The sequence below is a fragment of the Aspergillus glaucus genome (genome assembly GCF_001890805.1).
Source record: "Aspergillus glaucus CBS 516.65 unplaced genomic scaffold ASPGLscaffold_15, whole genome shotgun sequence".
NCBI classification, from domain to species: domain Eukaryota; kingdom Fungi; phylum Ascomycota; class Eurotiomycetes; order Eurotiales; family Aspergillaceae; genus Aspergillus; species Aspergillus glaucus.
This window is the reverse complement of record NW_019170467.1, coordinates 725,887-747,084: the sequence shown is the minus strand read 5'-3', so window position 1 is coordinate 747,084 and position 21,198 is coordinate 725,887. Positions and strand designations below refer to the sequence as shown.

The 21,198-nt window shown below is 49.5% G+C and overlaps 10 protein-coding genes across 10 annotated transcripts; 4 read left to right on the top strand and 6 right to left on the bottom strand.

The window, feature by feature from the left end:
- ASPGLDRAFT_59563 (uncharacterized protein) lies at positions 1-2,753 on the bottom strand (the record flags this gene model as incomplete). The annotated part of the gene is made up of 10 exons (XM_022548383.1): positions 2,449-2,753; positions 2,290-2,384; positions 2,156-2,238; positions 2,017-2,103; positions 1,416-1,960; positions 1,336-1,369; positions 1,054-1,283; positions 909-998; positions 655-844; positions 1-590 (listed from the first exon to the last, which is right to left on the bottom strand). The coding sequence occupies exons 1-10, from the start codon at positions 2,605-2,607 to the stop codon at positions 1-3; spliced, it is 2,103 nt and encodes a 700-aa protein (XP_022399284.1). The 5' UTR covers positions 2,608-2,753.
- Positions 2,754-2,949: 196 nt separating this feature from the next.
- ASPGLDRAFT_75716 (cytochrome P450) lies at positions 2,950-5,119 on the top strand (the record flags this gene model as incomplete). The annotated part of the gene is made up of 6 exons (XM_022549816.1): positions 2,950-3,242; positions 3,294-3,373; positions 3,434-3,686; positions 3,767-4,315; positions 4,386-4,672; positions 4,764-5,119. 6 exons carry the CDS (start codon positions 2,950-2,952, stop codon positions 4,892-4,894), a joined length of 1,593 nt encoding a protein of 530 aa, XP_022399283.1. The 3' UTR covers positions 4,895-5,119.
- Positions 5,120-7,126: 2,007 nt separating this feature from the next.
- Positions 7,127-8,156, bottom strand: ASPGLDRAFT_1496100 (uncharacterized protein; the record flags this gene model as incomplete). Its single annotated transcript, XM_022542053.1, has 2 exons — positions 7,530-8,156; positions 7,127-7,487 (listed from the first exon to the last, which is right to left on the bottom strand). Coding segments are annotated over exons 1-2 (501 nt in total), but the record flags the coding sequence as incomplete, so codon positions are not given.
- A 79-nt stretch (positions 8,157-8,235) lies between these two features.
- ASPGLDRAFT_68007 (uncharacterized protein) lies at positions 8,236-9,556 on the bottom strand (the record flags this gene model as incomplete). Its single annotated transcript, XM_022549215.1, has 6 exons — positions 8,236-8,339; positions 8,369-8,469; positions 8,522-8,772; positions 8,938-9,068; positions 9,115-9,403; positions 9,512-9,556. 6 exons carry the CDS (start codon positions 9,554-9,556, stop codon positions 8,236-8,238), a joined length of 921 nt encoding a protein of 306 aa, XP_022399281.1.
- A 739-nt stretch (positions 9,557-10,295) lies between these two features.
- On the top strand, positions 10,296-11,903 carry ASPGLDRAFT_130081 (uncharacterized protein; the record flags this gene model as incomplete). The annotated part of the gene is made up of 4 exons (XM_022540938.1): positions 10,296-10,426; positions 10,501-11,083; positions 11,139-11,501; positions 11,559-11,903. The coding sequence occupies 4 exons, from the start codon at positions 10,296-10,298 to the stop codon at positions 11,901-11,903; spliced, it is 1,422 nt and encodes a 473-aa protein (XP_022399280.1).
- Positions 11,904-12,571: 668 nt separating this feature from the next.
- Positions 12,572-13,257, top strand: ASPGLDRAFT_49385 (uncharacterized protein). Its single transcript, XM_022547094.1, has 2 exons — positions 12,572-12,923; positions 12,976-13,257. Exon 1 carries the CDS (start codon positions 12,635-12,637, stop codon positions 12,908-12,910), a length of 276 nt encoding a protein of 91 aa, XP_022399279.1. The 5' UTR covers positions 12,572-12,634; the 3' UTR covers positions 12,911-12,923; positions 12,976-13,257.
- A 179-nt stretch (positions 13,258-13,436) lies between these two features.
- ASPGLDRAFT_129924 (uncharacterized protein) lies at positions 13,437-15,160 on the bottom strand (the record flags this gene model as incomplete). Its single annotated transcript, XM_022540929.1, has 4 exons — positions 13,437-14,527; positions 14,592-14,815; positions 14,872-14,965; positions 15,028-15,160. The coding sequence occupies 4 exons, from the start codon at positions 15,158-15,160 to the stop codon at positions 13,437-13,439; spliced, it is 1,542 nt and encodes a 513-aa protein (XP_022399278.1).
- Positions 15,161-15,388: 228 nt separating this feature from the next.
- On the top strand, positions 15,389-17,124 carry ASPGLDRAFT_49383 (NAD(P)/FAD-dependent oxidoreductase; the record flags this gene model as incomplete). The annotated part of the gene is made up of 3 exons (XM_022547093.1): positions 15,389-15,717; positions 15,779-16,741; positions 16,787-17,124. Coding segments are annotated over 3 exons (1,441 nt in total), but the record flags the coding sequence as incomplete, so codon positions are not given.
- A 45-nt stretch (positions 17,125-17,169) lies between these two features.
- On the bottom strand, positions 17,170-18,783 carry ASPGLDRAFT_49382 (glycoside hydrolase family 16 protein). Its single transcript, XM_022547092.1, has 2 exons — positions 17,767-18,783; positions 17,170-17,713 (listed from the first exon to the last, which is right to left on the bottom strand). The coding sequence occupies exons 1-2, from the start codon at positions 18,561-18,563 to the stop codon at positions 17,419-17,421; spliced, it is 1,092 nt and encodes a 363-aa protein (XP_022399276.1). The 5' UTR covers positions 18,564-18,783; the 3' UTR covers positions 17,170-17,418.
- Positions 18,784-19,574: 791 nt separating this feature from the next.
- On the bottom strand, positions 19,575-20,254 carry ASPGLDRAFT_555547 (uncharacterized protein). The gene is made up of 2 exons (XM_022548144.1): positions 20,047-20,254; positions 19,575-19,967 (listed from the first exon to the last, which is right to left on the bottom strand). The coding sequence occupies exons 1-2, from the start codon at positions 20,047-20,049 to the stop codon at positions 19,638-19,640; spliced, it is 333 nt and encodes a 110-aa protein (XP_022399275.1). The 5' UTR covers positions 20,050-20,254; the 3' UTR covers positions 19,575-19,637.
- Between the last annotated feature and the right edge of the window lie 944 nt (positions 20,255-21,198).

The following is a 21,198-nucleotide window of genomic DNA, read 5'->3' as shown; positions in this document are numbered from 1 at the left end:
TTAAGTAGTTCGATCTTTATCCAGGTCCTCCGCATTCAAGATATCCAACCAACTTTCGAATGAGCGTGAATGCATTTCTGAGTCCGCGAAATAGGCCCATAGATCGTCATTGATGGGGAGGTCCAAATCATGACTCTCTGGCATAGGCTCCAGATGCGTTGCTCCTGCAGGTGCATCGAAAGTTGACCACAAATCTTCTGAATTGGCCTCCCCAACATCTTGTTGCCTTCTCCAACGTTCAATTATTTGGGTCACTATCTCGGCACACCGCTTAGCAGCTTTGAGATTAATTTGCCTAAAGACGCTAATGCTCAGCTGGCAGGCTGCGACTATTCCCTTGGTTTCCTCGGCCGCAGGCTCGTCGATGACTTTCATTAAAAGTACCAAGGTGGCCTGTAGGCAATAATAGCAGTAATATCTCCAGCGCATCAGGCAAGGCGCGGCCTCAAACAAGCCATGCACATGCAGAATGATAGCACGCGCAGCTTGTATACAAGTGTACTGAGAGTTCTTGACCAGGTGACTAGCCGCCAAGAGGTCAGCTTTTGTGAAAGAAACCCGATGTAGGACGATAAGAGCGAGATTGTAGTCTGATGTATCATTAGATATCTTTCGAAACACCGGCACGCCCCTGCTGTAGACATTGTCACTCACGGACAAGAAGACTGCTCCGCTGGCGTGAGATCCAGCTGTTGGCAGTATCTGACTCTCGACGAAGATCTTCATCTTCGAAGATGAGCAGGGCTGGGAGCGATTGCCGCCACTGGTTCAACCGATCATCGAATGACGGAATCTGGGCAGCGGACGACCTCTTTCTGCCAATAGCGCTGCCACATCTCGCAACCTACGATATAATGGGAGTGGTCAATACTTCATTGCATCATCGATCACAGCCATTGATTACTCACAAACTTCAAAATAGCACAGGTTATCTGAGCGACTCCCGCAAGAGCTTTTATGAACTCAGCCGTCGGTCGGTGTGGCTGATCTGAGCCTGACTAACACCAGGCCGTTAGTTTGTTTGCCACGGAAGAGGAAGGTGGGGAGAATTACAGTCGTGCCAACTGCGCCGTACTCCTTCGGAAGGTCGACTATAATGTCACTTTTGCTGATGGACATTGGCCGGCCGGAGTCCACGCTCAATTCGACCTCCTGGATATATATCATCCACCACGTGCGCCGCCCTTCCTCAGCGTCCCAGTCGTGTGATGTGAGGTTGGAGTCAACATTTAGGCCGATGGAAAATGCCATTCTAGTCGCGGTCCCCGCCAGGGTATAGGCCACTGTAAAATGTCAGTTACATGTCCAATCACAGTACCTGCGCATTTTACGGACAACTTGGTTTGAGAGCATGCTGTGCATAAGCTCCCTAGCTCAAAGTTAATTCAGGTCTAATGACTGTAAAAAGACCTTACCATGAACATTCCTGCTTGCACCAATTCTAAACTGACCGCATCAAACAAGCGTCCGAGCAACTCTTGCGCCTCAGAGAAATACCAAGAAGCCCAGGATGAGCTGTCATCATCGTCGGCATATAATGCACCTAGAGCAAGAACTGCGTATAGCAGGCACAACGATTGTTGCTGGACCTGGTTCTCTCGCGGCGAAGTGAATAATAGATTTGAGCCGAAGAGGTCTCTTAGGCGAGAGTACTTGGCTCGAAATCTTGGAATATCAAATATCGGGAAGTAGATATGGATGGTGGCGAAGAAGTTTTCCAAATGCCGATCTGCAACATCCTTCTGGAGCGTCTGATATCGCCGGATGGCTGTGTTGTGAGGCATGACGAGGTCGTACGAGTCCAGCATGGTGTGCAAGCCAAGTTTATCGGTTTCGGCGCTCCAGTTTCCCACTCGCGCTTGCGCATCGTCCTGATCGCGAGACGATGGATAAATGTGGTCCGCACAATGTTGCAGTCTCCTCGCTAGGGACTTGGCTATAAAAAAGTTGGAGGTTTCACCTACGGGCCTCGTTAGTACATCGTTCGATCGGACGGGAATCAGCACGAGCAGATACCATAGTACTCAAAACAGCCCGTTTGTGGATTCACCTCTGTGACAGAGGAGATTTTAGGCCCGTCTTTGATAAGTGCATCATCATGTCCTATAGTGAAATCAGTGGCGTTGAATTTTCATGTTGTAGCTGTGTCTCCTACCCTCATTTATTCCAAAACCTTCAGGTTTCCTTTGCATGATCTCTTCGACCCGACCTAGCCGCGTGAGTATTTGATCCATGACACTGGCAAATGATTAGTCATGAATGGAAACATAACACAAGACACGAGCTCACTTGGTCAGTTGAATATGGTCATCCTGTGTTGTGGATTTCAGACTACACTCGTAGCCTTTCCTGCAGCAACTTTCACAGGGCCACTTTCCGTTACACTACAAGCTGTTAATTCTCATCCAGAGCGTGGATGATATTTGCTTGGTTAGATGGATAACGGACCTTGATACGTTTCTCTCGGCATTTTTGACAAGCCTCCACGGTTTTCTTCCGAACCGACTTTGACAACCCACTTCCCGGGCGACTGGGGAGCGCTGGCAGCTGGATTTTTCGGCGTTTTGAGACTGGCTCATTACTGTTGCTGTCGTTAAGACCTGTCATGTTTCGGTCGTGGGCTTTGCAGGATTCTCATGGAAAAGCGTTGGATTTCCGGGTCAGAGAACTTGAAATTGGAGTTGTGAGGGTGTAATTCCTCAAATCGCACTTGTCCTCATTGCTAACCGAGGTCAACTGCATGCGGGGTCCCCATGGGCCGACGTCAAGACAGGCGCTGAAGCCAAACTAGATTGGGAATTCCCCAACTGGTGTCGGCGAGCTTCGATGGTGAACGCCGGGATCTCCGCAGTCCAATCGGAAATAGTCTTGCGGCAAACCATATATTGCGCTGGGCTTCACATCAGGAACAGAAGATGGATTCCCTTTTCTGCATCAGTACCAACAAAAATGTTTTTGCTGGTTCTTGTTGCTGCTGGATTTTTGGCTGTCCTGCTCTTTAACGCAGGAGCAGTTCGAAAACACCAGAAATTGCCGCCAGGCTGCAAGCCTATTCCAGGCCCGCCTGGTTTACCTCTCCTCGGTAACCTACACCAGCTCCCCAAGGACTATCCCTGGCGCAAATTCAAGGAATGGTCGGACGTATATGGGCCAATAATGGAAGTGAAGCTTGGCAGGGAAAGCCTGATTGTGTTGTCGGACAACGAGACGGCCAAGGAACTCTTGGAGCGACGCGGTCAAAAGTAAGTGAAAAATTGGCTGGTGACTGAGAATATATTTTCTAACAGCCGCAGTTATTCTTCACGGCCGCAGACATACATGGCGTGCGAGGTTCTATCCAGCAATCTTCGGCCCCTGCTGATGCTCTACGGAGGCAGGTTTCTCACCCGTCATCCTTGAGGCTCACTTTTGCTGACCCTAACTCCATTCAAAGACCGTTGGAGAAGAGTCCGGAAATTCATCCACCAAATGACAATGCCTGGAAAAGCATTGAGCTACCAACCACGTCAAGATCGCGAATCACGTAAACTGTTATACGATCTGTTGCAAGAGCCTCAAGACTTCGCACGTCATTACTATCGCTACGCGAGCGGACTTATCATGGGTCTCACATACGATATGCCGGTTGTGACGGGCAAGGAAGAATACGTTAAAAACATTGTTCAAGTCAATGACACCCTTGAACAGTAAGTCTACTCGCCAATTAAAGTCTGAGGATCACAGTATAAGTGCCCATTCTGACTGCTGACTTGTTGGGCAAACATAGTACTGCAAAGCCGGGAGCATTTCTTGTGGATTCTCTCCCTGTATTGAAATTCTTGCCTTCATTCATGGCACCATTCAAGCGCCTGGGCAAGGCTGCCCACGAATTCGAGTATGCCGTTTTCACGAAGCTCTTGCAAGACATTCAGAAGAAGCTGAGCCATGGCTCACCCATTGGTGACTGCTTTGCCAAAGAGTTACTCAACAAGGGGGAGAAAAAAGACCTGACTGATGACGAAGGTGCATATGCCTGCGGAACTATGTTCGAGGCTGGCAGCGGCACAACATCCGGCGCTCTGGAAATTCTAACAATGGCCCTCCTTCTATTCCCCGAAATTCAAGTTGAGGCACAGAATGAATTGGATGCTGTTTGTGGAGACCGTCTGCCGCAGTTTGAAGATCAACGGAATCTTCCGTACATCAAGGCTGTGGCGAAAGAGGCCCTCAGATGGCGCCCGATTGTAACGCAAGGCATATTGCACATGTCCGTAAAGGACAACCGCTACGGCGACTACTTCATCCCGGCTAACACTGCCATACTTGGAAACCACTGGTGAGCTTTTCTTGCAACTAAGTGAGGCCACTCCAGACAGGAAGCTGACATGAATATCACTTCTATGTAGGGCAATTCACATGGATCCTGAAATGTATCCTGAACTGGACAGATTCAATCCTAGACGCTTCACCGATCCGTCATTTCCAACTGCTCAAACAACAGACGGAGTGGAGTACGGCGCTAGTCGCGGACACTGGGCCTTTGGTTTCGGGCGCCGAGCTTGTCCAGGCCAGCATATAGGCGAATTCAGCCTGTTCATCCTAACAGCTCGGCTACTGTGGGCTTTCAATTTCAAGAAATACATGACTGCGGACGGGCATGTACAAGAGCCTGATCCTTTGGCATTTACAACTGGTAAGTACAAAAAGTCTCTGTTTTGTCCGCCATCTACTTCCCGTGGTTTTAGCATTTTCTTAACGGGACTAAATCATATGCGTGCTACCAGGTTTCAATTCCAAGCCAAAAGCCTTCCCGGCAACGATTGTGCCCAGGAGCGGGGCTCGCGCCGAGGCTGTCAGGGAAGCATATTTCAACCAGTGGGGAAAGCCAGATAGCAAAGGTGAACCAGCTAGTTGAGATTTAGATTAGGCCACACCCACCCTGCTCCGAAACACAAGGAGAACACTCTGCTCGAAAGCCCTGCGCATACAGGCGGTCTGGGGCGAGGAAAAGGATCAGAAAGATTATAGAAGGGGAGGCCCGATTGCCTCAGGAACTCATAGGGACAGGAGACTGTAGAATAGCTGCTGGCCTCGAGTCCATGAATCATGGTCTGTCATAGCTCTAGGGCTCGGTATGGACAATAAACTTGATTAAATAATAATAATACTCTATCCATGTTGGATAGGTCAAGCTCTTTCACTATTTCTCAGTAATTCTCATTTGGTTGAAGACGTAAGGGATTGGATAGATACAGTTGACCCTCGCAGATTCGGTCAAAGAATAAAAAGAGAGAAGAGAGAAACGGTAAAACAGAGAGAAAGAGAAATAAAATGAAAAAGAAAATAGGTCCTTTTACTTTACGGTTCTAGAGAAGAGTGAAAAGAAAATTGCGTCTCTTGGCTTCTCATGCGTTGAACGGCTTTTCTTTGCTCCTCCCTTGTGCGCTTGGAAAGTTTTCTAGGGAACATTCCATCGTCCGACAACATGTAGTTAAATTCAACTGAGAACCTCAGTTCTGCACTGAAGGTTGTGGTCATCTAATCATTCATCCATCAATGGTTGTGTTACTTGACCCTCCTGAGACTAGATTAACCACTCTGTTGTCTCTTTTCTGCGTGGTGCGTTTGAACACCGGCCTGATCAAGGGAAGGGAGCCGAGGAGGGCCCACCTGTGACTCTGATGGACTAACCGCCGGATAAACCCCATTTGTATGGTCAGGCCTCATTTTAATGCTGGGTATATGGCGTGTGCTCGATGTTATTACTGTTTCTGGATCGATGGTTGAACTTGAATGGGGATTTCAAAGGTACTGTTGGTAGCGCTTATGCCACCATGTCTACTAGCACCATCGCGATGACCCTCATCTTTCAGGCGAGAGGATATGCTGGGAAGGCTTAAAAGCTAAGATAACTGCCATCATGGCAAACCCTAGAGAAACTGATACTGTCTTCCAGTCGACCACTCCACTTCCACGAGAACCATAGTACATCCCAACTTGACAAAACATCAAGTAACGTTGCCATAGATTCAAGCCATCCTGAGACATTGGGTCATTTGGCTCTGCCGGACCAAGCCGCGAGTTCGAATGCAAAAAATCTGAATCCAAAGACCACAGGCCAACGCCATGTTGCTCTCGACCTAAACCGCTCCTACGCTTCCGATTAGAAGGCCCTAAACACTTTGCGGGAATTGTATCAGAATTGGTAAACCTCAACATTGACGCTGTGTCCCCCTCTCCTCACCCATCTACCCCCAAATCCATCCTGGGAAACATCTACTGAGCTCGATCACAGGAAGGATGCCGTTCTCCAGACGCATCAGATCGACCTGTTCAATTTTTTGCCGTACATTTCCGCGAAGCCGGATGACATCACGATCATCGTCGAGGAGAAACGATCGCTGCCGGTAGACAGGGAAGGGACCGCTGGGCGAACGTTAGAGAGACCAGCGTTCAGTCTAATCACCAATGGGACTGGCTATTACTACCGAAGTTGTTACATACATATACTACCTCCATATACACTCTATCACGCTTCTACCATAGTTTACCCCCGCCGGGTGGACGACTAGTTTAACACTACCAAGAAGTTGAATGCACAGCAAGCCCAGGGCTGAGTTCCTGGAGACAGGGCGGCAAGGGAGCTAAACCCAAAAAAATCAAAGAGAAGATGTGAGCACCAACATACAACAGCCAGGATTAGCTGGTAATTAAGGTATCACCTTAATTACCTACACCCAACTAGTGCTCTAGAAATACAGCCTCACTCGCTACGCGAGCGAGGCAAAAAAAAAAAACATACAACAGCCGGGATTCGCTGGTGGTCACCCACCCAACTACTAACCGGCCGGCGTGTGGCTTAAGTACGGCTGAGCGGACGGGAAGCCCTGTTCTCCACACCCTATGGTCGTATGTACCGATTTTCTCTCGAGAATAGTATATATCGTATAACCGGAGCAGGAAATAATTCTCAGAACAATATATGCTTGAGCACTACCAGTTCAAAACAAGCTCATAGCTGTTTTGAAGCATGCCAATTCAGAAATCCCGGGCTTTCCTGTATTCCACAAAGGCAACTGGTCAGAGTCGAGCTTCTCCTCGAGGGATTCTCAAAAGAACCATATAGGGCGAAAGACAGCGACTAAGTCAACAACCAATCAAAATCATCAGGCAGCAACTGAGAGCATAAATCAGCCATATACAGTTGTTCAAGGTCCTCTGGATTTGCTATAGGTGCCTCTGCACCACCATGAACATGGTCTGAAGCAACCGGATGCTCAGCCTCGTCCTCTACAAGCGGATGAACAAAGTGTGTGGTGATGCATCCTGGCGTCAGATACAGTTTCTGGTCCGGCTCCGCCATCGCGGGAAAGTGTAGTTGTTGCCATATAACAAAGTGTAAGATCAAGGAGGTTCCAGAACATTGATGGCGGAAAGGCAATCGTTGTACCTTTGCCAGCATTTTGCTGAAATCTGTCTGTTGCGAGGGCCTGTAGATTTCGGAGAAGCTCGAGCTATTTAGGAGGGTTTATCAGCTCTGGGCTGCGAACCGAGTGCTGGAATATGTGCCTTTTGAGAAATGTGAGGCCATGTATCTGACATGCTGATCAAGAAGAATCTTTCGCATCGTTCCAGATCCTCTTTCGCTTATCTGGCAGCTTCGTCGCCTCTTGAGAACTGGAAAAGCCATGATATTGTCGCCGTGGCTGCCACCAAATGCTTGACTAAGGGGCTGTACACTTCAAAACCAAGAACCTCGCACGTTTGTATGAGCCAAAATACCCAGCCGGAATGGAACAATGTCTGGTCCACAGTCTGTTGGAGGAACAACCGTGACTGGGACGAGCCACGATTGTCCCGCAGGGCAACAAGATGGATAAATGGATGATTTAGAATAGTACTTGATGCGTGGGGAATAAGCTGCATCGATATCCATGGGTTCCAGTACTCCCGTTGACTGGAGAGGTCGGTATGCGACCGTTTCGAGAATAGGGCATTCCGAAGCAGGTGCTTGTCTGACAATTGGGACTTACACTCATGCAGTTTGGCGTGTATTTGGGCGTGAGTCTGGAAGCCAGAGAGTCTCAACTTTTCTCATTCGTATCTCGTGTAGGTAACAGGAGAGTCTCTGCCAGACGGAAAGAAAGTTGATGTAGTAGACGTTGATTCCAAAGTATTTCTTATCGGTAGTAAATCAGACCCCGAGGAATGCATTTTGACGCTTGCACATCCTTGCATAATACTAGCCGGCAGGTACTACCTGGCGGTGCTCAGTAAAAGTAATGTACAACTGAGATTCTCAAAGCTTGCTCTTTTCAGGGGTTGCAGCTCCCGTCGCGCAGGCCCTCCGCGGCTCCCATCTCCCACAAAAAGTATCTGTCTTATCTACAGTCCTTCCGGAACCGCCACTTCTTCGCAAGATGGCACGGCAGCGTCTTCTTGATGGCCTGGGACATGTACTCGCCGAGGACGGGTAGAAACTTGAATGCGCTGCATCACTCTCGTCAGTATCGCTCTTTTGCATGATCGGGGGTCTCCATACTGTCCGCTACCCGCTCCACCAACAAACAGACTCCGGTAGTCCGGATGGTAGTCCATGATGAAGTCACCCGATGGCGTATCGGTGTACCAGCACAGGGCCAACCGTTCGAATGGCCGGTCTCCAAGTTCAGGAAACATCTCGACCAGACCTTGTCGCAGCCGTTGTTCTCCATCGGGAGGGGCGAAGTTTGCACGCTCGCGTGGAGGAATCCGAGGAGGCGAAGGAATATATGACCTGTCGCCGGCACTCTCCTCTCGACTGGGAGTACGTGTATATCCCCATCCGTGAACGGCCATCTTCAACATTTTGGTATCTTCATGCGGCGGGAAGTTGAATTATCCCGTTGAGAAATTGGAGTGGATGGGCAGGTCCTTGTATTTATGCATCTCGCATTCAGTAAGCAGAATGTATCCTACGACTTGAGCTGTCACGAGTGTGGAATTATACATGGGGACAAGACCTGTCATCCAAGCACCAGCCGTGACGATGAAATGATCACCTTGGATCATGGATCCACTGAGGGTCTTGACCCCTCTGATCGTGCAGTCTGGGTCAGTCTCAAACCCCGAGACGGTGCCGGCGCGGCCGCAGACGAAGGAAATGTCCCAGCTCAAGACAGTCATCTCGGAGCTGGCTGACAGTCTTGCTGGCATCTGCCCAACCGGCATCTTCATTGCAGTAGCCTGAGAACTTTGGAGTCGCGAGCTTCCCGCTTAGCACCGGGTATTTCCGTTTTGCAGCTGCAGCGTCTTCAAGTTTGGTCCATGGCAATTCCCGATTGGTCGGGGCTTTTGTCGTCTTTGCGATCCAGGACTCGCCATAGGGGTTGCCAGCACCCGTGAGGATGTACGGCGCAGGATAGAAAATGCCCTTGTATTTAGGCTATTTGCGCCATTCCATGTAAGCTTTGTGCGCAATTTGGAGATAGTCGTCGTCGGCGTAGTCGGAGCGTATCACTCGGGAAATGTCAGAACTCGATCCGTCGGGCACCTGGACGCTGTTAACTTTGTTTTCCTTATTTATAGACTCGAGCATGGTGGACCAAAATTGATATTACTGCTGGGCCTACAAGAGCTTGGATATGTTGACACCATCGTTTTCACCGAGGATGAAGACTTATCAGGCCAAGCAGTCAGTGAGCTGCACGGCGCACACGTGAGCGGGATTTGAAAGCCAGATGGACTCCGAATCGAACCTCAATAAGGATATGCTTGTAAGTAGAAGACATGCATAAATCTGCTATGCAGCTCTGTGCTCTAACATGATCCCCCTCAGATAACTGGCTGTTGCATTTGTAACAGTGGCGTTAAGTAGTGCAGGTGGTTTTGCTTCGGTTTCTAGATCTTTATAACGGAGATGAAGCTGGTTTAGGTATTCAGATTCCGTAACAGGTATCTCGGAGTTGCTCGCAGAATAATGGCTACAATTAACTATACACTCTTACATGCTTGGGGCTAATTTACTGACCAATCACAACGCCCGCGCACGATCGCCGGCTAATCAGCAGCACCGCGGATCTTTTACGCTACGATTCTGCACAACGACTGGGACAAGGTCCCAAAAGAGAAACGACGACAGCAGTTCCCTCGCTACCAGCGACCATCCGCGGGATTGACGGGTGAGCGATTCTTTTATTGGGCTCTGCGGGCATTGCGTGTATGAAGCTCCGATGGCGTGACTCCTTGGCTAAGTATTTTAAGATTCGGACATCCTACTGATAATTGCGCAGGAACAATTTTGCAATTTTGGCTGTATCGCTTAACGAATTGCTGAAATGCCAGCTAAAAGCGTCGCGGTTATCGGCGCGGGGCCTGCAGGGGCCATCACCGTCGATGCTTTGGTGCAGGAAAAGACCTTTGATTCGGTCCGGGTATTCGAGCGCCAGGACCAGTCTGGTGGATGCTGGTATGTGCGGAGAAACGGGGCTCTCTTCAGGTGACAACCGACTTATGATTAACAGAGACAACCTATGTATGCAGGATCCATCGCCCAAATGAACCCCGACTCCCACTAGACATCGACAAACTCTCCGCCAGAACAGCCGATGCGCCCATTCCCATCCCCCCTCAACTGCCATGCCATGCCCCCGCCGTTTCCCAGAACCGTTTCGCCGATTCGCACATCTACCCCACGCTCGAGACCAATGTCGACGCTTCGGTTATGTCGTTTTCGCAGGAGACCATCCCCCCCGTCCGGTCTGAGCGGTCGATTGCCCTGCACGGTCCGGATACGCCGTTTCGACACCACACTGTTGTCAAGAAATATATCGACGATCTGTTCAATCGCAATGGGTACCAGGATCTGGTCGAGTACAATACCACGGTTGAGCAGGCGGTGAAGAGTCCGGATTCGGGGAAGTGGGAGCTCACGTTACGGCGGGGTGAGAAGGGGAATGTGGACTATTGGTGGACGGAGTCGTTTGATGGTCTTGTTATTGCGACGGGGCATTATTCCGTGCCGTATATTCCTGCTATTCCCGGGTTGAAGGAGTTTGTGGAACGATATCCGGGGGGTGTTGAACATACCAAGCAATATCGGGGTCCGGAGGGGTATCGCGGGAAGGTATGCTCTCTTCCCAGCCTGAAAGGAAGAATGACACTAATCCAGACTTGAACAGAAAGTGGTCACAGTGGGAGCATCCGTCTCCGCAGCAGACACAGCAGTTAGTCTGATCGACCACGCCCAAGCACCCATCTACACCGTCACCCGCGGGAAATACAACGTCTACTTCGGAGGACAAGCATTCAAACATCCCCAGCTTTCAGAACGGCCGCCCATTTCGCATATCTCCGTCGACGATCGGACCGTGCACTTCGAAGATGGCACTTCCGCAGCAGGTGTAGATCACATTATCTTCGGGACTGGGTTTAGCTGGACACTCCCGTTCCTTCCTGACATTCCAACGAGGAATAACCGCGTCCCGGATTTATACCAGCATGTCTTTCATCAACGGGATCCAAGCCTCATCTTCATTGGCGCTGTACGGCCCTCCCCCATCTTCCATCTCACCTGCAAAAGCTAACAAGTAACAACACAGGTCGGCACCGGCCTAACCTTCAAAATCTTCGAATGGCAAGCCGTCGCAGCAGCCCGTGTCCTCGCCGGTAAAGCCTCCCTCCCACCCCTCGAAGCCCAACAGCGCTGGGAAACAGACCGCATCTCTGTAAAAGGCGACGGGCCCGGTTTCACGTTAATACATCCGGATTTCAAGGAGTATTTCGAAGAAATGAGACGGTTAGCTGGGGAACCTGGGGAGGGGCAGCCGGGACGGAGATTGCCGGTTTTTGAGCAGAAGTGGGTGGATGATTTCTGGGCTGGGCATGAGAAGAGAGTTGCTATGTGGGAGAGGTTGAATGGGGAGGGAAGGGGGTATCGGTTGTAGCATCTGAGCGTTTGATTTGGCTGTTTATAGATGACGACTGGCGAGGTTAGACTTGCTGATGAACATATGTGTGGCAGATGCACATATAAAAATACCAATTGAACAAGCTTATCATATGACAAATTGGTATACTATTACACTCCCCAGATTTACAATTGTCTCCTATCCATGATGGCTTTCATTAGTTGAACTGAACGATGCTATCCGAAAGCTTTCAGGGATGACATGGAAAGGCCGCCCTCGAAAAACCCGCTAACTTCAAAGCTCAGGTTTAGATATCCCTCATACATCACAGATTCACTTGTTGCTTATTGTTTAAAAAAGAAAATAGCTAAACGGAGACTGAAACCCCAATAGCCTCAGGCTTATCAACAGCGCCATTTTGAACCACCGCGTCACCCACTCATGTCCAATGATGTAGATTGTTGTGCCTTGCGAGCTTCAATAGAGGCCCTATGACCCTTTTCGATGCCTCACTGCTTCATGGAACGCATCCTGGCTGCAGCTGGTCATCAAATTACTCGATGGTCCAAATCCCTCAGATGCAACCCTTTCGCACAAGATACATATGCATACCCCTCAGACATGGCTCACTAGTACTTTTGACATGCCACTCATGCTTTAAATTCCATTACCCCCCCCCCCCAATGTCATAGAAATCATTTCGGTATCCCCTTACCAACAACCATCCACCATCGCGTCTTCGCCTTCGCCCACAAGTATTGCCCATCATGAATATCGAGAATATCTGCTTTATCTGTGCAGACATGGCATTGAAAAGACCCGCAAAGCATTATCATCGACTCCGTGACCCAAAGTCCAAGAAGACAGAAGAGTGCGTTCTTTGTGCTAGGCACTTTTGCGAGGCACACAAGTCAAATGATGAACTTGATGAACATGTTTGCGAAGTCAACCACCGAACTTATTACAATAATCATCGGAGTATTTTTGGAATATACCCTACTCTTCAGGCGCGAGAGAGGCAGTCTGGAGTGGTGGGACTATGAGTGACAAGGGGTGGTAGGTTTTCGCTGAAAGCACTTTGAAAGGAATTGTACTTATGTAAATGAAGGTTATGTGCCAATTCTTTACTCGGTGTTTGGGGTATATAGATGTTATTCTGGAAGAGGTGTATCCAAACGGTGGGAATTAATCGGTCAAGGATTGAGGAAGTTGGCGTAAAACCACGCTGAGGCGTTGAGATGTCAAGTGTGTTCACAATACAGATTTATACGACAGTCTACATTCCTGGTACTTCTAGTATAATACAATGTAATTCCCAGCGGCAGGTGATAGTCCGGAACATGACCAGTGTGGACTAGTGTGTTTTGATAAGTGAGATTCGAGAAACGATCAAGGAGTGTAGGTGGTGACGCCGGCTGCTAGAAGAAGGTCTATATCTTCAAACAACTCTATTCATCCTTCTATCACTAGTACAGTGTTCCATTACATTGCGACAAATCTAGAGACTCATCAAGGTCTATGGTGGTACTATATCATTTACCAACATACTATCACAACCAGCCATTAGCCCTACTCCAATCCCCTCACCGTCGTCTGCGTCTTCCCCTTCCCCTTCCCATCCTCCACAGCACCAACTCCTCCCCCAGACACACCATCCCCCTCCCCACCATCAACCCCAACCCCATTAACCACCCTAAACGCCACCCTCCTTCCCTCCAAATACCTCCCATCAACCCACCTCAACACCCCCGTCATAACACCCACAACCCCTACCAACCCCGCCGCACTTTCCCAACCAACCCTATAAACCGGCGCCTGCGCAGCCGGCCACACAAGAACCTGCGACCACGCCGAAATCGCATAATACCCCGCCACACTCACGCCCACAATCAACGCCCGGCTCTCCGGGTCCTGGGGGATGAGATCGGATAGCCAGGCGAAGATTAGCGGTGCTGTGCCTAGTGGCACGTACGAGAGGAAGTAGGAGGTGTAGGCTGCTGATAGAGGGAGGGTGGATGGGTGGGTGGTCCAGAGGGACATGATTATGCAGGGGATGAGGGCGATGACACACTGTGTGATGATAAGTGTCCAGCGGGTGCGGAGGAGGTCAGATAGTAGGGCCCAGAACCACACGAAGACGACGTTTATGGCGGAGCCGGCGATGGGAATCGCGTTGACTTGTGCTGTGCTCCAGCGGCGGGAGCCGTCTGGTTTGCGCACCCATTCGAGGAACAGCGAGAAGTAGTTGTATCCGTATGTTCCTAGGACAGATGCACAGTACAGCACCGTGATGAAGTATACAACCCACCCCGAAAACGTCCGCTTAACAGCATCCCAAGACATGCGCTTCGGTTCTGCGCGGCCGTTCCGGGATAGTCTATGCATGGAGAGTTCCGCGTCGATGGTCTTGTCGAACCAGATTGCTCGCGGGTTCGGTTTATTAGGGAGATCAGGGATCATGATAAATCCCGCGAAACCCCATACAACAGTGATGATCGCATTGATAACAAACAACCACCGCCAGCCAGACAGACCCGCATGATTATCCAGTGTCTTCGTAATAGCCGCTTGAAGCGCGCCAGAGAGCATCTGTCCCACTGCTTGACAGGAGTGATAGAAACCCATCCGTTTAGCGAGTTCGGTGGGTGTGTACCAGTGCACTACTTTATCAGCCCCGGTCCCTTCAGTCCAGATTGATTCCTTTAAAGGAGAAAGAAAACGCACTGAACAAAGTAATCATCCCCGGCCACGCACTACTCTCACAAAGACCCAGAAACACCCGCAACACGTAGACTTGTCTCGCGCTGGTTGTCATTGCCATTAGACCCGTTAGAAAACCCCAGAGGATTTCTAGGCCTGGGAGCCAGAAGCTGGGGCGGACGTAGGTTAGGATGATTTGGGAGGGGATGAGCATGATGCAGTAGGCGACGTTGAATGTTGTTGTGAAGCTGTATTCGTTGATCAGTCTTGACTTTTTATGCTAGGGTGGATGGTGCGAGGGTACTAGTTGAGTTCATTGCCGTGGAGATGGAGGTCTTCTTTCATGCCGGAGACGTAGGCGTTGTTGATGTTTTGTTGGTCAAGGTATTTAATTACTACTCGTCAGGTCAGTTTTCAACTTTCAAGTCATTTCCGAAAGGGGGATATATGGCTCACTCACCCTGGGAAATACACCCAAACGTCAACAGAAACATATCCAGTCGCCGGACAAGAGCCCTTTCCTCCGATGAGCGGGCATTGTTCGAATCTCCTTGTGAGGTATGTCTGTGGATTAAGCGTTTGAAAGACGCCATAACTGTTTGCTTCTTACTGTCGAGGAGACGGTATAGCGAGCAGTATTCATATCTCCTCCCAAACAGGCAGTATCACGATAGGCATTCCCCCCCCGCCAATAACCGCCTCCTCTCTATCATGGTTATCAAGAATGCGCTAGTATCCCATCCCTGTTTGGAGTAACCGTAACCTCATGATAAGGAATGTTGATTGATTGATTGATTGATAAGATCAGCGACCCCGCGAAATATGTATATCTCCACCCCTTCCATCGCCAACACTGTACACAACACCAACAACAATAAAAAGATGCCCCAAGGAAACACCCTCCCCAACCAAACCCCCAGCCTAAGCTACTGGCAACGCACAACACGCCCATTCCCCCATCTCCACGCAAACCGCACCACCCCTGTTCCAACCTCGGCTAAATACGTGGTCATCGGATCAGGCATTGCGGGGGCTCTAACAGTGTTTGAATTACTCGAGGCTGGCATTGATGAGGGAAAAGTTGTTATTCTCGAGGCAAGAGAGGCGGCTGGTGGTGCTAGTTCGAGGAATGCGGGGCATGTGAGACCGGGTGTGTTCCCTTTTTTCTTTTACTAGTGATTGGATAGATGGTTGATAATAAGTTGTGGTAGATGCATTCCGCGGCTTTACGGCATATTCCAAAGTCCACGGTGCCGAGCAAGCGCTGAAAATCATCGCCAACGAGCGCCTGGTCTTACAAAAGGTAGACGAGTTCATCACAAAACACGCTGTGGCATGCGACTTCCACCACACAACGACATTCGACGTCTGCATGACCCCCGACTTCGCAGAGTACGAAGTTGCGAGTTTCAACGCATATAAAAACGCAGGCGGTGATGTATCCCATATCAAATACTACACTGGCCCAGAAGCGCAGGCGAAAACGAAAGTCCCCGGCGCAGTAGCTGCGTACGAATGGCCGGCTGGGTCGAGCCATCCGGCAAAATTAGCACAGTTTCTTTTGAATAGCGCGGTGGAGAGAGGTGCGAGGTTGTTTACGTTTTGTCCGGCTATAGCTATAGCGCAGTCGTCGAATGCTGGGTCTGGGTTGTGGGATGTACATACGCCCCGGGGAACAGTGATTACTGAGAAAGTGATACATTGTACCAATGCGCATGCTGCGTTTTTACTACCCCTGCTGGATGATTATATCACGCCGAACCGCGCCCAGGCACATTCGTTGATCCCGACAGGTGCATTCACAGGGAGGAATATCCTCCAAAACACATTCTCGCTGCGCTACAGTCTGCATCATTTCTACTCCCTGATCCAGCGACAAGCAGACGGGACGCTTATCCTGGGCGTGTCGAGGTCGAATCCTACGCTTAGCAGGGAGACGATTGATGGGCAGTTGAGTACGGATGATAGCAGGTATAATGAGGAGATTGTGTTGGATGCATTGCGTAGTTTTGGGGAGATTTTTCCGAGCTATAATGCAGAGGATGCATTGCACGGTGAAGGCCTGGACCATGCTTGGACGGGGATTGTTGCGATGACGGCGGATTCGGTGCCGTTTGTTGGGGAGGTTGAGGGGTTTCCGGGGCAGTTTGTTTGTGCGGGGTTTAATGGACATGGTGAGTGTCTGTTTTTGAGATTGTAGAATGAAGCTGACTTTGCAGGTATGGCGCGCATTTTTACATGTGCACCTGGTGTTGCTAAATTGGTGCTTGGGGGGGAGTGGGACGACACAGGTCTACCTGAGTGCTTTCAGATCAGCAAAGAGAGACTCGGTAGACTGTCATCTCAAGCTGTGCCATCAGTTTGGTGATTACTGCGAAGCACATGATCACGCACGTTTGTATAATAGACTGCCCGTGCGAAGCGTATATATTCAGTAGGACGAATCAACCACATCCATATGTGCAGAAGTCAAAAACAAACATGTTGTGGTATATACAAGGCAGCGAAAGAACCTTGAGATCCAATATTGGCCAAAAATACGTATACACGTATCCAAACGAAAGTAGAAGATGTATAATAAAGACAATATATATATATATATAAAAAAAAAAAAAAAAAAAAGGAAAAAAAAAGAAAAAAGAAATGTACGGTCAAAAAGTCGTAAGAAGGAGTTCACTCCCAAACGCCAAGACGCCAAACACCCACGGGGTAATCCCCGGACCAGGTCGACCTGCGATAGGGCGGGAGATTACCCACCCAAGTCCGTGGGAGACTGAGTATAGCGTGGTCTCCCTTGTTGGTGGCGGACTAGACCAGAGCTTGTTTCGTTGGAATACTCGTGAGCCGACGGTTAGGAAACCGGTTGGTAGCCCTTGTTGCGGAGTTCACTTTGCTTCCAGTCCGTCTGGAAGTTGCTCATCTCGGTCCGGTCTTGGTTCCAGTTGGAGTCGTCGAGAGCGTTTTCGAGGCGGCCCTTCCGGCGCTGTCTGATGCAGTAGAAGATAAATCCGGCGATGCCAATAGCACCAACAGCACCAGCACCGATACCAACACCAGCCTTGGCACCGGTAGGCAGTTCATCCCACTTCTCGGATAGGGACTTCGGTGGCGGCTTGTTCAATTCGGTGACAGTGGTAGAGTTGCCCCTAATGACAATTAGCATCATGCATATAATAGACAGTAGTAAAGGAAGACATACTCGACAACCTTGATGCTCTCCCAATCACCAGTATCGTCTGTGTATTCGTATTCCTTGCCGGACGAAAAGTCGTGCGCGCGGACCTTGTCAACGACCATGGTGTAAGGACCCTTGTCGTAGTCGACCTCACCACCTGCCCACTCAATAGTACCCAGAGGGTTACCAGAGTCACCGGCGGGCCAGATACCAAAACGAATGTTACTCGGGGTCTGGGGAAAGTTCTTTCCATCCAAAGCGTCTTCGTATTTCAGAGTGCGGACCAATTCCTGATCCAGCCACCACTCCACCTTCTCCTTGGTCCAATAGGTGGTGTAGTTGTGGAACTCGGTGTCAGCGTTGGAGACGTCGTGGTAACCGCCGCGGTCGTAGCTCGAGTCGTTTCCTTTGCCGTAGTAGTTGGACTGCACCTGGGAGGTGTTGTAACCGACCCATTCCCAGTCAATCTCGTCCAAGTCGTCGGACTGCAGGACAACACTGCTGACAATACCACCACCCTTGGCCATCTTGACGTGAGTCTCGACAATACCGAAGAAGATGAAGAACTTGGACTGCAACGTGGGGGAGTCCAGCTTCTTCTTGATGGAGAATTCGGCTCCGTCCTTGGTCCAGTCGATTTCGCCATTGGTCGTGGCCCAGATGCTCTCGTCTTGGGTTCCGTTGAAAACCCACGTGTGGTTCGTACCCAGAGCAGGGTCAGCCGGACAGTCCTTCTTGGTAGGGTTACAGTTGGTGAAGGTCTGGGCATGGACGGAGGTGATACAGGCCAGCAACAGGCCGATGAAGAAGCGGGCGAGCATGGCGACGGTAGTAGCTATTCGGATCAAATGAAAGAAACGAAGGAATCTCTTGCTGTAGGCGAGGGCGAGCAGATATATTGCTCAATAATTGCTAAAAAAGAATGGCTGGCCAACAGACAAAGGCCAAAAAGGAGTGGAAGTGCGCTGAAACGCACGAGCAAAGAATGAACGAGGGACAACAGCCCACCACAGCAAGAGAGCGCGATATATTCAAGAGAAGCAGAACAAGAATAGAAGAGAGAGAAAAGAACAGAAAAAGAGAAAAAAAAAGAGGAGAAGAACAGAGATCAAACCCCGTGACCGGCGGCGAATTCAACCGCCGAATTATTCTTAGTGCTGTAAGGGGCTTTCCTATTCGAGTAATCTATGCTTAGTCCAGACCCCACCGCTAATCCCGATAAGGCTAGCCCATCGTGTTAATCAGAGTTTAGCTGTTTCAGGTATAGATCGGCAGGAGGCCCGGGGTTTGTCCTGGTCTGTGGTTGGCTGTCGGTGGATGACCTAATCTGCAGGGTCAGGTGACTGATTTACTGATCTGATCCTGAATATGATTTACATAACTATGTATTTCGTTAAATATTTACTCGTATATTTGTAGTCATAGTCAATAACACTCTTACACTCTCTACTATGTATGCACTATGTAGTACCTGTAAAAATTGAGACTAGCCAAGCAAACCAAGCAAACCAAGCAAACCCGCTGAAACTAGTGCCGTCTGAGGGCCCGCTACAGACCCTGATTCTTTAATAGGAGAGTGGCAAACAAAAAAAAAGGGGCTTATCTTTACGGACTCGATACGGCTCTATTGCGGCCTTCATAGCCTGCTCTATTTCTGTATCTACCGAGTACCTCTAGTGACACCGTCAATGCACAATGCTTGTTTCTCGCTTAGTGCACCGCGATGTGCTATTTTAATGTTGTCAATGCACACTTGTTTAAGACATTGAGTTCATTGAGTCGTTTTATCCGAACATGAAGAATTCCATATTGACCTCCGAGACATGTCATCATAAACATCCGAGTCAGCCATAACAAATACATCGAGTCATAACCATAGCAGGCATAACAGTTCGTCAAGTCATATACACCCTCGACGGCCGTCTCGGCTCATCCCGATACCTCGGCCGCGAACGGCTCCCCTTCTCCACGTATTCCACCACAGACGGGCTACTCGTGCGCCGTCTACGCCGTCGACCCCCGGTCTCGGCCCCAGCTCCAGGAACATATCCAACATCAGACTCTCCACCGCTCCACGCACCCTTTAAATTGCACACTTTCCACAACCAGATCAGCAGAAGGGTACCGGCGATCGATCCGATAACGATACCGGCTATACCACCGCCAGATATAGTACTCGGGCAGGTATCACCGCTGTCAGAGGATTGACGGGCAAGAACGGGGGCCTGATTGAGATGTGCGATCTAGATGAGCGGTTCGGTTCCACGGGATGAACATCGGGAGCGATCCGGGGATCTGACTTACCATTTTGATGGATTTTTGAACCGGGAGTACGGTGTACTATGAGTACCTGTGCCAAACCTGTGCAGGATTTGTTTCTCTACGAGAATAAGAGAAAGAGAAGAGCGCCTTTTATCGCATTCAAGGATGTCCTCCCGCACTGACGTCAAGAGCACGTCTTGCGACGATCGCGGCAGAGCCGGTCAACTACGAAGTATACAACAGAATACTCGAGTGGAATACTACTATACTATACGTATAGTGCCTGGCATAACTCTATATGTGTTTTTAGCTGTCATGCACGACATAGCTATATCGCATCTGCAGCAATTGAGACCCGTTTCGGGGCATTTATATGGGGATACTGTACTATGAGTTGTGCTGGTGACAGGCGGGGTAATCAGGTGATTTACATCCGGTTGAATCCTTTGGCAATGATCAACTTGCTGAGGCTTGATAGTGATAAGAAAACCTGGAAGACTGACAGAAGTGGGGAAGGTCTCCGGAGTGTATACTATGGTAGGTAAGGGAGCCGGTCAAATGCGGTGGTTGAGTGAATTGGTATAATTGTACATAGTTGAGAAGAGTCCTTTCACTCATCATTGATCCCATCTCTCAATGCCACCGGCGATGACCAGCTATCTTGATTTTGACGCAGAATTTAACATCTCACATGCTCGTTTCCCTTATAATAGTGCTCTAGAGACATTGGCTGTCAAGATGCCAATTCGTTAGCATGATTGCCTGAACACTCGGGTCTCAAACGATCGATGGAAGCCAGGCTCGGATCTTTTATCAAAGAAGAGCGTCAACAGCCCAAGAATTTTTAGAACGAATGTGTGCTCCCATCGAATGAACATGTCTACGTGACAGCAGGATTCGCGGGGGGGGGGTTAACACTCCATACGATGAACCTGGAAAACAGCCAAGAATTTTGCGTTCTGGACGCGACCTAGCACCAGAGACATATTTAAATACATCGTCCCACTTCCCTAAGCAACATCACATCTATAGTTCCTCAAGCCAAAGACGTCAGACGAATTCGTTATTTCTCATACAGAGATTACCTGGCTCAAACCCCGTGTTGCTGTGCGTTTATCGCAGTCTTTCCAGACTGAAAATAATAGCCGATGAGATATGGAAGAAAGCCGGTCGCGCTATGGGTGACCCCAGCTA

Bases quoted from the DNA above. Each gene is read 5' to 3' on its own strand.
- ASPGLDRAFT_49385 (XM_022547094.1), top strand. From the start codon at position 12,635: ATGAATATCGAGAATATCTGCTTTATCTGTGCAGACATGGCATTGAAA.
- ASPGLDRAFT_49382 (XM_022547092.1), bottom strand. From the start codon at position 18,563: ATGCTCGCCCGCTTCTTCATCGGCCTGTTGCTGGCCTGTATCACCTCC. The intron at 17,714-17,766 runs GTATGTCTTCCT...AATTGTCATTAG, and splicing joins GAGAGCATCAAGGTTGTCGA to GGGCAACTCTACCACTGTCA.